Here is a 13,092-nt window from a genome sequence, read left to right as displayed (position 1 = left end):
TCAGAAACATGAGATGAGAACATTATAATAAATAAATAAATAAATAGAATACGCAAACCATGTAAATTTACCAAACTGGGATTTGACAACAAGGAACTGACTCTAGCTTTTGAGTCTGAAAAACCAAGCCCTGCGTCCGAGGCAGGATCAGATGACACAAATCAACTAGAACAAAACAAGAAACTGACATGAAAGAAAATGTCATTAAAAAAACTGATATAAGCAAAAACACGCTCAAAAGCCCAAGAGAAAAAAAAAGGAGAAGGAGAAGGAAAGAAACAGGCTAGAAAGACATGGCAAAAGTCACAAGCACGCAGAGCGCCGATGCCAAAAGCGGCTCGGCCCTACTCCTCCCCGCGCCGGACTTTTCCTCGGGCTTGTCCTGCCCGCCGTCCTTCTGCCCACCATCCTTTTGCGGGCCGGCAGTGGGCGTCGTGACCGAGCCAGCCTGCCCGGTCGAGGATGCCGTCTCGGCAGCGGACGCCCCGGTAGGCTTGTCGACTGCAGACGACGACTTTGACGCACCACCATCGTCGCCACCGCCGCCGCTCTTTTGCTTGCTGTTCTTGACCGCCGTCTCGGCCAGCCAGGTGGCGGCCTCCTCGGCAAAGACCTCAAAGTAGTTGAGGTGGTTCGCCACGATGACGGGCTTGGAGCCGACGGCGCAGATGGGGTCGTTGGAGTTGCACCAGTCCCGGTACCGGTCCTCGTACTCCTTGAGGTTCTTGAGCTGGTCGCCGTCCCGCGGCCGCACGCCCGGAAAGGCGGAGCCCGGCCCGAAGCTGAAGGGTTGGTTTGGGGTGTGGCGGACCGAGCCAAAGGTTAGAGCTGCAACGACTGTTTCAGGGTGTGATTCAATCAAGGGTTAGCGTTCCATGTCGCTAGTTTTTTTTTTTTTTAGATTTCTTTTTTTTTTTTTTTTTTTTTTTTTTTGTCTTTTGTCTTTTGCCCGTTAGTGTTTTATTACTTACTTTGTGATCCGGGTGACTCGGTCTTTTTAAATGGGCCATTGGTAGCTTGGTCACACTCAAAAAGGGGTCCTGGATGTGACGGTGACACATGATTCCGTTAGCCCAAAAGAAATTCCCCTCTGAACCAAAGATTTGCTAAAGAGTTCAGAATTTGTGATCCGGGTGACTCGGTCTTTTTAAATGGGCCATTGGTAGCTTGGTCACACTCAAAAAGGGGTCCTGGATGTGACGGTGACACATGATTCCGTTAGCCCAAAAGAAATTCCCCTCTGAACCAAAGATTTGCTAAAGAGTTCAGAATAAGAAAAGCGAAGCATCTTACCACCACCACCACCCATCACATCCTGCGCAACAATCCCACCCTGCGAATACCCAATCAAAATAAGGTTGGAATCCTTGCATCTGCTGGCGTACGTCTTCATCTGCTGCTGCCCGTTTGCCGAACCCTCGGCCGTCGAGACGCAGTACGCCGGCGGCGGCGCCGAGCTGACGTTGGCATTGAAGATTATGTCCTCGTAGCCGCACGTGACCTTGCCGTCCTTGGTGAGCTTGCCGCACACGTCGCGGATCAGGCTGGCCGCGCGCCCCGGGTACGGCTCGTCACTGCCGCGGGCGATGAATAATTGGTAGTCGTGGCAGCTTGTGGTGACGATCGCCTGTCGGGCCTGGAGGTTGTGTTGTTCTTGTTGTCTTTGTTGTAGTTGTTGTAATTGCTCGAGTTCTTGGCCGTACGCAGTTGCTGGCAGACATGTGGCCAGCGCCACGGCAAGGAAGCGTAACGTTATCATGGTGGGGATGTCGGCGATTGTGGTGATTACTATTACCAGTATTAAACTTTTCCTCTTGTCTTTTCTTTCGCAACCTCTTTTTTTTTTCTCTCTCTCTCTCTCTTCTTCGGCCGTGCTTCTTCCCTCTCTTTCTTGACGTCCCCTGGGTACTAACAATAATCCACGGCAAAACAAAAAAAAAAGACGGACTGGACAAGGTAGGGAGGCGGCTTTAAACGGCGAAAGATTGAATCTAGAACTCTTCATGTACTCTCTAGCGCCCTACGGTTGAATTCCCCCATGTTCCCTCGGCCCAGGCCTCACTAGACCCCTGGGCGATACTAGACGACATTAATGACAGGCGTGGGGTCCCTTGGCTACTCCGTATGGGGAAAAAGGACACCTTCGTGTCGCAGACCCCTGCTTTGCCACCATTCTCTCCCTGGAAGGAAGGTTCCGGTCAAGGTAAGCCAGGCTGCGACAAAACATGGAAGTGCAAATCTCCCAGCTTATTAACCCGCAAGACCACGGCATTCCTTGGTGCTCTGCGAGGGAGGTCATGGGGAGCGCTGCAAGTTGAAGGGGTGCGATCACTCCGTAGCACAGAAAAAAGCTGTCCAGACTCTAATCTAAACTGACTTGTACATTGCTTTTGTCTATCATTTTATCATTCTTTCTTCTTCTTGTTTTCCAAAACCCCGGCCATCTGGACTTTACCGATAGTCATGGTTTCGGTCGACCCACTTCCCGGAAATTTGTCTGTCAGCCCGCATCTCACATTGTCAACAATGTCATCCTTTGCCTCCCATTTCTGTTTTGTTTCTAGCTGATCGGCATCCATGGTTCCTTTGGTCTCGTATCTTCAGGATTTTATGCCCATGTGGAGCAATGATGCACACCACGACATCATTATTTACGGTCGGAAACTTATGGGTGATCATTTGTTATTTTGGTATTGCTGGCGCCTAGTGAGAAACTGGGCCCTCATTTGTCCGTGCCGCTCGCCTGCTCTCTATCTTGATTTGCCGAAAAAGAAAAAAAAAAGAAAAATATGAAAACTATTCAAACAAACGTCAACCCAAAGGGGACAAATAAGCTTGCTCCTCGTATCCCCTCCGCCCCTGCGCGCCGCAGATGGGTAGCCCACGCATATTACAAAAGTGCATGGCTCCGTCTAACAACACCTGAAGTGCGAGCTCGGGGTCAAGCAATGCTTGCACCGGCGCAGCCTAAAAAGCAACCTTTTCCTCTACGATGACGGGTGGTTTGTGCTGATGATGGACTGCAACTTGGGCGGGTTGGCGCCGACAACCTCTTCGATCTTCTCTCCGTCCTTGAAGAGGAAGAATGTGGGCATGGCCCGCACGCTGTACTCCTGGGCGACCGCAGGCACTTCGTCGACATCAACCTTGATGTAGTGGATGTTGGGGAACTCGGCAGACCATCTGAGTTAGAGTTCACGTTAGCACCCAGAACGCAACAAGATATTCCTGCAGCCAAAAAGATGCCGTCCTGCTTCTCTTTCTATGCATTGCAACATTGAGAAAGGAGTATTATAGTGGACAACAATTGAGAAGGAAAAAAAAAAAAAAAGACACTTACTTCTCGATCATGGGAGCAATGGCCTTGCAAGGTCCACACCATGTAGCGAAAAAGTCGACGAGCACGACCTTGTGGGCCTTGATGGCGTCCTTAAACTGATCGGCGCTGGTAACTTCGTGGACAGTCATTTTTGCGGCGGTTGATCTAAATCCTCGTGTGTTTATTGCTGATGCTGATTGCGGCGTGGAGGGCGATGCCTTGAACGCGGTGTTGTTTGCGCTTTTGTAGATGGCAACGGGTGAGGGGCGCAGCGTCAGGAGGGGCAAGCGTGACGATGATGCAAGCGATCGGATTTGAAATAAAGCGCGGCTTCTGCTGATGCAAGACATGGCTGCGGAGTTGCGTGGGGTCCGACTGCCGAGGGGCGTGGTTTGATAGGTGCAATTGATTTGCGTGACAGCTAACCTGTAGCTGTGCTGTAGTTGCTGTGGGCGGCAGAGGTAAAATTTTTGTTTTGTCAAGGCCGACTCGAACATTACGAAGCCGCTCCTGAACCTTCCATGCTTGCTTTGGTAAGGTACGGATGATTGATTAGTGTGGGACCGATAAGATAAGGACCTGACGCAGCCCGCAGTACGTACCTTGGTACCAAGGCCTGCAAGGGTAGCTGCTGTTTGTCTGTTGTGTAACTTGTGATCGTGATTAGTTATGTGGGATACCTGACTAGATCCGTCCTCGAGCTTGTCAAAAAACGGTCAGAAGTAACTACTGTAATAACTTGCCTAATCATCTGCGTCGGGAACAAGGGGTTATTAATCACTACCACTTCGACAATCGGTCAAAGCAATGATCACATTCGTGCCCTCACCACAATGACCTGGTTTGTACCTCGCATCGGAAACGGAGATCCGTCAACATGCGCCGGTTTCTGGGTCGTCCCCCGATAGACCATGCGAACGACTCCATTACGAGCTCGCCAAACCCCGCCCTCCCCGTCGTCTACCGCATCCACGCCTCGCAAGATGCCGTGTTCCAAGCCGGCGTTCCAATCGCCGCTCTCGATCGTTCACCCGACGGCCGCTCTGCTGTGCTAGGTGGTCGTCACATTTTGAAGATTGTCCGCTTCGACGGTTGCAATATCGAAGAGCATGCCGACCTGAGAGCCAGCCTGACAGGCCAAGCAGCACGTTCAAACCCAAGCGCAACAGCTTCGGTCGGAGATAAGCTCTCGATCAAGGATGTCAAATGGGCTTCATCCAGCGGTGGCGCGCAATCTCTCTACACAGCTTGCGGTAACGGCAAGATATTCCATTACGACATTACAAGGTCTTTTGGGGCCATCGGCAGGCCCGGGGCGGCCCTAGACACCATCACGATCCGTGAGGACACGCGCCAGGTGAACGCGCTCGATGTGAACCCTCATAGGGATTCGTGGCTTCTCTCTGGTAGCCAGGACGGCTTTGTGCGGTGCTTTGACACGCGCGACCCCATATCCATCAACCGCGGCGGCCTTACCTTTCGGCAGATCCACGCCGGCAAGTGCAACGATGGAGTGCGCCACGTTAAATGGTCCCCAAAGGAGGGGTTCTGCTTCGCATGCGGCACTGACAGCGGCGTCGTCATGAAGTGGGACAGCCGCATGTCTGCCAAGCCTGTACTGCGGCTCAACGCCCACGAGGCAAACCGTGCATGCACCACGGTGGCGTGGCATCACGACGGCGAGCATCTTGCCAGCGCCGGTACAGACAGCAAGCTGCACGTGTGGGACGCTTCGCCTGGCGCGGACAAGAAACAGAAGCCTAAGCTTTCCATCACGTTGCCGGCACCGGCTGCCGCAATGACCTGGAGACCGGGCCAGTGGTCTGCCACGGTACAGGGACGAAGAGCGGCGCAGATTGCAGTTTCCTATGACACCAGCAGTGCAGGGAAACGCCATTCCAACGCCGTCGTCCATCTTTGGGACTTCGCGCGCCCGACAATGCCGTATAGGGAGGTGGACCGATTTGATGTCTCGCCCATGTCCCTCCTTTGGCTTGATCCTGACCTGCTCTGGACGGCCGGCCCTGATGGTATCTTTAGTCAGTGTGACGTTGCATTTGCCCCCAAGGTCATTGACCGAACTCCAGTCTCGACAATGGCTTTCTCTGCTCGTGGTGATGTCGTCATGCTACTCGATGAGCGGACCAAACCGCGTCGACCTCGCCTGCCAGCTTCGCTTCATCGCATGGATATGCGTCCGCCGCCAGCTGACTCCCCCAACGAGCTAAGTGGCTCCAGCCCTGTCGCCAACATGTTCAGTATGGGTCGTAGCGATTCTGAGGACGAAGTAGTTACTAGCTTCCTTGGCCCCCGGAAACCCGAAGCGCCGGCGGTAAGGAGCAGACGAGCTAGCATCAAGTCATCTCCAAACACCGTCAGCACAACACCGCCATCAACAACCATCTCCAACGAGCCTGCTGTTGCGTTGGAGCCTTCACTGAAGGTTGCAGGTATCTACAAAAACCATCAATCGATGGCCATCGGACACGTCCCGGCAGCGCCTAGGGTTGACGTTTACCATTTTTTGTCTTCGCAATATCTCGAGACTTTGGCGAACGAACTACCTTTCAATCCCGAGACTGGCAGTAAACCTATGGTTGACCGCGTAGTGGGCATACTGCGCCACTACGCTCGAGCAGCTGATGAAGTCAGCCAATTTCGCCTGGCACAAACTTGGCGAATCCTTGCCTTTGCCATGGACCTCCTTCTCAGAAGCAGGGCTCAATACCACCTTGGTAGAAGAATGAACCAGGCCAAGCTCAGGTTGGAATCCAGCAGAGAAGAACGTGCAAATGCCAAGGGAGGGGTACAGCCTCCTTATAAGAACTCAGTCACCAGCGACGAGCTCACACCTCGCCAACAGTATTCCGTGGGCACACCTCGTCCATTGGCCAGGTCTCTACTGGCAGAAGAGTTTGAGAGCACCTCCAACGTCCCGACACCATTAGCTAGGCCAGTCAGCGATGGTACTGCCCATCAACGGAATCAAATCCATGAAAGCCCAACAAGCTTGCGCCACGTCGGCGACAGACTCATGTCCATATCAGATGTTGAGAACCTGAGTCTTCCACCCGCCGTACATCATCGTTCGGAATCGCCAGTTCAGTCACGTAAGCGTCTAGATTCGATCCCATTGTCTGAAGTGAGCCACAGCAGTGATCACACCCAACATTCTATAACGGAGGGCTACGACTTTTACGACATGGATGCCATGGCAAAAGCAATGGATGTGCCTCATGGGTCCAGGAAGGCCTTGGGTTCAACACCGCTTCCGTCTGATTACGTCGAGCCCAAGTCGCCAGAGAGTCAAAAGCATCGACCTGTGCTGAGGCAAGACTCAACCGAAAGCATCGGTAACGTCTTTTACTTTTCGCAGACCAGTGCCGGGAGTTTACCCTCTACGAAACAGTCGGTTAGTCCTGAACTAAAGGCCGGCGCTGTTCAGAGGGGCAGACGTCCAGCTCCTACCAGTGCACCCTCTCAGCACCAGGGGAGCCAGAGTCCCGTCAGTGGCGAGTTTCACAGTCGAATACGCGGCAGAGACCTGTCGGGCTCCCCCAAATATCCTTCGTTGAAGCTTTTGCACCAGCAACGGACGATGCGTCCGACAGGTGCAATTAATACTCAGACTTCTGATGAGTATAATGCAGATCATGTCCTGGACAGCCAGACGACCTTGGACAGTCAGTCGCCCCAGCAGGTTGCATCTGATGGGCCCGTCGCAAGTCTTCGTGCTTCTGTAGAGCCGCCCCCTCCAATCCCTAATCTACGCACACCCAGCGAAGATGAAGAGTCCTCTAGTATCATCGAGGGCGACTACTTGCCGTGGCAAGATGACCCGCCATATCCCTTTCCCACCCTACAATCTGGGCAAGAATCGGATGTACCACTGGACAATTTTCGTGCTACGCCGCTGCAACCATATGCACTGCTTGCGCGTGCGCTCGACTTTGAGAAGAAACATTCCGCACTGAACGCCTCCGCGATGATATTGTTACTCAGGCCTCTGGTGCCTGATGGTCTGATAGACGCCCATCTCGCCACTTCCATCCTACGCCAGCACCACTCGCGACTAATGGGCATGAATCTATTCGTCGAAGCTGCGCTTCTGCGCAAGCTGTGTGTCAGGGGTTGGCCTGGAGGTATCCTGGAGAATTACTGGGTCGAGGGATACCCGGCCGTATTTTCACAGGCGCAGCAGGGCGTTAGTGTTGGGTACGTTTGCGGAAATTGCAAGAGGCCGCGCGAGTTAGACAGGTCATCAACGTCAAGCGATACAGTATGGAAGCCGTGTAAAAAGTGCCAGACTCCAGCAGGACCCTGTTCGATATGCGGACATCGTCATGTTACAGCTATTGTCGATGACTACGACATTCCCGCAGCAGAAGAAAACGGGGGAGGAGATGGCAAAGCCCAGGAGCAAGATGGTGCAGGATACGCCACCAGGCCCTCCAAGATGCCTCCCCTTTCTACATGGTGGTATTGCCCCACTTGCGCACATGGCGGACATTCTTCGTGCATGTCCATATGGCACGGCGTCTCGCTTAACTCGCGGCAGGCTGATGGCACAACTGGGCTTGTCGGCGGTGGAGTTGAAATTGGGGATGCATTTCCTTATTTGGCACCCGAGATGATCCCAGGCGCCGGAATCTCGGACGGATGCTGCCCCGTCGATGGGTGCGGCCACGCCTGCCTCCCTGGCCGCTATCGCGCAGAGTCCACCGTCGCGCGGACGGAAGAGGTGAGCCGCACTAGCCTGCGCGAAGCCGTGGCGGCCGCGACGAGGGCTTCTTACTCTGCAGGGCCCAGCGCCCGGGGCTCACCAGTCCTGCCACCTGGCGGGGGCCAGCAACCTCAGCACTTGGCGGGTCTGAGCGATCTCAGCCTAGGTCTTGTCCGGGGCGATCCACACGAGGCGCCACAGAGCCGGGCCGTTGATGGCGTACGCGATGCCCTCGGTGGACATCTGGATCGCGCCTTTGCAGCCGCGGGCGCGGCCAGACGGGGCGGGAGCATCTCCCTGAGCTCAAGCCCCGGGCATGCTGGGGGCATGCTTGGCGGCGGCCCTGGTCCTGTAGCTAGTGGACACTTGCCATTTGGGCATGAAAGGGAAAGGAGAAAGAGCGTCAAGTTTGCTGGGGCTGATGAGAGGAGGTGAAATTTTGATTAGGTCTTGCATTTTCCGGAGTGTATTAAGAATTGTAAACGTAACTACAATGTATGCTGGCGGGGTGTTTCGATTGCAATTGGGATACTTTTGGTTCGGATATCATCGACCAAGTTAATTTCGCAAAACTACAGTACTGGCTACATCATTTTCAGTCTGTTCTTTTTTTCTTTTTTTTTTCGCGATGCCTTCTAGGACATTTGGCCGCATGCTGATGTTTGTTTCTTGGTAGGATCACTGTGATATTAACCCCTTTACAGCAATTACAGCTGCCGAGCAATCATCTACATCCACGTCCGATCCCCACAACTGGCAGAACCTCGTGTGCAAACATTTTACTGGGAGATTCGGCCCTGCTTTTCTGAGCTGATGGGCCACATCATCCGATTCTCAAACCACCTAGCCGGGTCATACAGTCGGACCAGAAAGCATTGCTCCGAATATCAAGCTTTTTTCTGAGGGTCCGCTTCCGCCAAGCTGATGAAGGGAACGAGGGCCGAAACTCCACGAGTCCTTGAAATCCTGGGGCCTTGTCAAGTCTTGGTATTGAGCTTTCAGGATGGAGCTACGAATAAAAAAGGGATACATCAACCTGGTACGGCATGTGACGAATCGGGTTTCGAATGCTGATGTTTGGGCAGGGCTGTAGTACCGCCAGCGGTGAATCAGCTCAGGGACAAAGGCTCAAACGACGGCACCGAGGTCACCACTCACAATGAGGGTTGCTGACTGCGCATTTTACATTTCCTTGGCCGCCACTCGACGACATGTCTATGGTGTCAATTGTGCCTCACAATTCCCCGTCCACTAGTGGCTCTTGGGATCAATTTAGGGAATGCAACCGACACCAAAGTTGGATAAATAACCCCTAGAAAGATGGATGACATTTACATTTCAAGGCCTGAAGGAGCATTGATTCGATTGCGTATTCTCGGGTGGTCATGCCGAGGGGGCTGAGCCGCGTTGGAGCTGATATCGCAAGAGACCTGGACCAAAGAATACCGGGACCGCGTGAACCTCATCTCTCCGCCAAGGCAAAGCTTCGGCAAGAGCGGCGCCTTGGCCTCGTCCTTGGCCTCGTTGGCGTTGGCTTTTAGGCTAAAATGTTGCTGAAATCCCGATTGGCCAGGTTCGCTTGGTACGCTCCGCACACAAGACTCTTAGCCTTGCCCGTCCACGGCTCTGATAGGGGAGACTTATATCCTCTGTGGGAACACCAAGGCTTGTCCGCAGCTTCGCACTTGATCAAATTAGAGAGGTGTGATATTGCCGACAAAAATATGTTTTTGTGTGTCTTGTACAACACAAATCGATCAATTGCCCAGCAAAAAAGCCCAGCCCAGCACGGCTTTCGTTTCCTATGGCATTCAGCCGGTCGCTTGCTCCGGAGATGCCAGCCGAAAAAGAAGGACGAAGAGGCGCCCAACAGACAACTCGTCAAGGTTGTGTATCCCCAAGATTGGATCTATTGTGCTGCCCACCAGTCTACCCTACCCACTCAGTCTTAGCAGTGGTGCTGTCGCCACAAAATGGACCCGCCTGACATTAACCACCCCCTGCTTTCCAAGACGGAAGACAGATGCGAAAATACAAAGTGGCTACTGGAACAGATCCCTGTGCTCGGTTTCCCCATGTTTCTGTAGTTGGCATTGGGGATCCCCCAGATATAATTATGGGACGTGGAGAACTAGATCAGCCCATTATTTCTTTGTCTTTTCCGTCTGGGTTCTTCATTCTCTCCGGCCTGTCAGTTCATGAAATTGCAACAGCTCTCGAGCTATAGTTGTGAAAGCTTGATCTGTAATCTTTTGTTTTGTCTCTTTATTGACGACAGAACCTCAACTTTACCTTCTGCCCTTTGCTGCTGCTGCTGCTAGAACACCATCACCATACGCTCCTTGGCAAAAGGCATCCCCATCCCCCAGTAAAGATGGGTTTGTTCTCCAAGGTCAAGTCTCCCAAGAGCCATGATGCCAACCTGGCTCAGGCCGTCGAGGAGGCACCGCAGTTTGAGCGGGTGACATGGTGGAGGGAGCCTGGGCTGCGGTCCCTGGGCTGGTATGCCTTCATCCTTTCCATCGCCTCGGCCAGTACTGGTTACGATGGGTAAGCCTTCTTTGGTGTTTTAGGGCCCGCGATAGGAGATACCCTCCTTACTGACTCTGAGTTTCTCTTGTTTCTACCTAGAATGCTTCTGAACTCCATCCAGAACTTCGACAGCTGGAGAGATCAGTTCGGCATCGCGCGCGACTCGGACATGAGCACTTATGGTCTTCTTGGATTCCTGGTGGCCCTGTACCAGATTGGAAGTGTTGTGTCGATCCCCATCGTGTAAGTTTTTGTGACCTTTTGTCTGCGCCACTTGAAGTAGCAACTGACGCCACGCGACATTTACAAAGTCCCTTCGTGCTTGACCGATGGGGTCGCAAGTGGCCCATCATCCTTGGGGCTGTCATCACCACCGGCGGTGCCGTTCTTCAAGCCTTCTGCCACACACTTCCTCAGTTTATGGGCGGACGTTTCTTGCTCGGATTCGGAAACTCGTTCTCCCAGATGGCTTCCCCCATGCTGCTGACCGAGATTGCCCACCCGCAGCACCGCGCCAGGTTGACGACGGTCTACAACTGTCTGTGGAACGTTGGTGCCGTCCGTAAGTAGCATGCGCCTCGTCTGCCCCTTGAATCCAAACGAGGCAAAAGTATGTTTTTTTGTTGACCAGAGTATCAGTCGTTGCTTGGACCGCCTTTGGCACCGACACCCTGAAAAACGAGTGGTCCTGGAGAATTCCTGCATTCCTGCAGTCCATCCCGTCCATCATTCAGCTTCTTGGCATCTACTGTAAGTTTTGCTCAACGCATGTGTGTGTGTGTGTATGTCTGTGTATGTGTCAGCAATCAAGACTCTTCAGCTTCTCTAACCAAGACCTGGTTGTATGATCAGGGGTCCCCGAATCTCCGCGTTTCCTCATCGCCAACGATCGGGATGACGAGGCCCTCCAGATCCTGGCCAAGTACCACGCCAACGGTGACGCACAGAACGCCACGGTCCAGTTCGAATTCCGCGAGATTCGCGAGACCATCAAGATGGAGCAGGCCGCCAACAAGCACAGCAGCTACATGGACTTTTTCCGCACCCCGGGCAACCGCTACCGTCTCATGATCCTGATCTCGCTCGGACTCTTCTCCCAGTGGTCCGGAAACGCCATCATCTCCAACTACAGCGCCATCCTTTACGAGAATGCAGGCATCACCGACTCCACGGCTAGGTTGGGTGTAAGTTGAACATGTTGGCCTGTTCTAGACAGAGAGAAGAGGGCTATTTATTGACAAAACCTTTTCTTTTCCCCCTCCGTCTCCAGCTCTCCGCCGGCAATTCGATGCTTGCCGTCGTCGTCTCCATCACGTGCGCGATGCTGGTCGACAAGTTCGGTCGTCGCCCGATTTTCCTCATCGCCACCGGAGGCATGCTCGGCACCCTCGTCGTCTGGTGTCTTTCGTGCGGCCTCTACGAGGAGCACCGCACGCCCGGCTCCGACATGGCCCTCGTCTTCTTCATCTGGCTGTTTGGTGTCTTTTACGCCATCGCCTGGTCCGGTCTCCTGATCGGCTACGCGCTCGAGATCCTGACGTACCAGCTCCGCGCCAAGGGAATGATGATTCTGAACCTGGTCATCCAGCTCGCCCTGACTTTCAACAACCTAGCCAACGCACCTGCACTGAAGCACTTTGAGAACCACACCTGGAAGCTGTACCTCATCTACACTGTAAGTGGGAGAAAAATCCCCTTTTTTTTTCTCTCTTTTTTTTTCTCGCCCTTCTCCAACGCCCAAATTTCTTTCTACAAAATCTTGCTGACAAAAGAATACCCCCGAAACAGTTCTGGGTCGCGTTCGAGTTCGCCTTTGTTTTCTGGAAATACGTCGAGACCCGCGGCCCGACGCTCGAGGAGCTCTCCAAGGTCATCGACGGCCCCAACGCTGTCGCCCCCATCCTGAACCTCGACCAGATCGAGAAGGAGACCCACATGAACTTGGACCGCCCCGACAGCACCGAGAAGACGGCGCCCAGGGAGTCGTCGGCCAACCACGTCTAATACAGGAAAGAAAGGGAATCGGTTTTTCTCTCAAAACGTTCGCTTCTCATCCCCTACCCGTCTGTAGAACCGAGCATGCCTCGTATGAGTTTTGCTTCTGGTTGCTTTGACGGCCGGGGAGAGTGTGATGCGGATCGGGAAGCATTTTTTTTTTCTTGCTATTTTGTGGTGGTTGTTATTTTTTTTTCCTTCTTTGCCCTGAGCCTGTGCGGCGCTCATGCCCTTGTTGTATTATCTCGCTGTCGGATCTAGGCCCTTGTTATCTATCTGTTCGATGTGCACACTTTATCTAATATGGCCATTCTATGCATTATCAATCTTTCCAAGCCGCTTCAGCTAAAATATAAAAAAACTAAGACATTGTTCGATGGCCGTGAAACTTAATCCTTTGCCTGTATCATGCGTCCAAGCCAAGCTATATTCAGCATTATTGCATGGTGGACAACGCAGATTAGGAGGTCTGGCTTGGTTCGAGAAAGCCAGGGACTCATCTACCATCTCTACTGTACACATG

General features: G+C 53.1%; 4 protein-coding genes across 4 annotated transcripts; 2 read left to right on the top strand and 2 right to left on the bottom strand.

Annotated features, from left to right (window-relative positions):
- Positions 1-283: 283 nt before the first annotated feature.
- PpBr36_04728 (uncharacterized protein) lies at positions 284-1,759 on the bottom strand (the record flags this gene model as incomplete). Its single annotated transcript, XM_029891887.1, has 3 exons — positions 284-837; positions 972-1,040; positions 1,294-1,759. The coding sequence occupies 3 exons, from the start codon at positions 1,757-1,759 to the stop codon at positions 284-286; spliced, it is 1,089 nt and encodes a 362-aa protein (XP_029749115.1).
- Positions 1,760-2,987: 1,228 nt separating this feature from the next.
- Positions 2,988-3,669, bottom strand: PpBr36_04727 (uncharacterized protein; the record flags this gene model as incomplete). The annotated part of the gene is made up of 2 exons (XM_029891886.1): positions 2,988-3,183; positions 3,341-3,669. The coding sequence occupies 2 exons, from the start codon at positions 3,667-3,669 to the stop codon at positions 2,988-2,990; spliced, it is 525 nt and encodes a 174-aa protein (XP_029750088.1).
- A 527-nt stretch (positions 3,670-4,196) lies between these two features.
- PpBr36_04726 (uncharacterized protein) lies at positions 4,197-8,477 on the top strand (the record flags this gene model as incomplete). The annotated part of the gene is made up of 1 exon (XM_029891885.1): positions 4,197-8,477. The coding sequence occupies one exon, from the start codon at positions 4,197-4,199 to the stop codon at positions 8,475-8,477; it is 4,281 nt and encodes a 1,426-aa protein (XP_029750089.1).
- Positions 8,478-10,416: 1,939 nt separating this feature from the next.
- PpBr36_04725 (uncharacterized protein) lies at positions 10,417-12,578 on the top strand (the record flags this gene model as incomplete). Its single annotated transcript, XM_029891884.1, has 7 exons — positions 10,417-10,592; positions 10,674-10,817; positions 10,886-11,136; positions 11,214-11,324; positions 11,427-11,758; positions 11,845-12,249; positions 12,363-12,578. 7 exons carry the CDS (start codon positions 10,417-10,419, stop codon positions 12,576-12,578), a joined length of 1,635 nt encoding a protein of 544 aa, XP_029749106.1.
- Between the last annotated feature and the right edge of the window lie 514 nt (positions 12,579-13,092).

Source organism: Pyricularia pennisetigena, chromosome 6, assembly GCF_004337985.1.
Source record: "Pyricularia pennisetigena strain Br36 chromosome 6, whole genome shotgun sequence".
NCBI lineage: Eukaryota > Fungi > Ascomycota > Sordariomycetes > Magnaporthales > Pyriculariaceae > Pyricularia > Pyricularia pennisetigena.
This window is presented reverse-complemented; position numbering and strand designations above follow the sequence as displayed.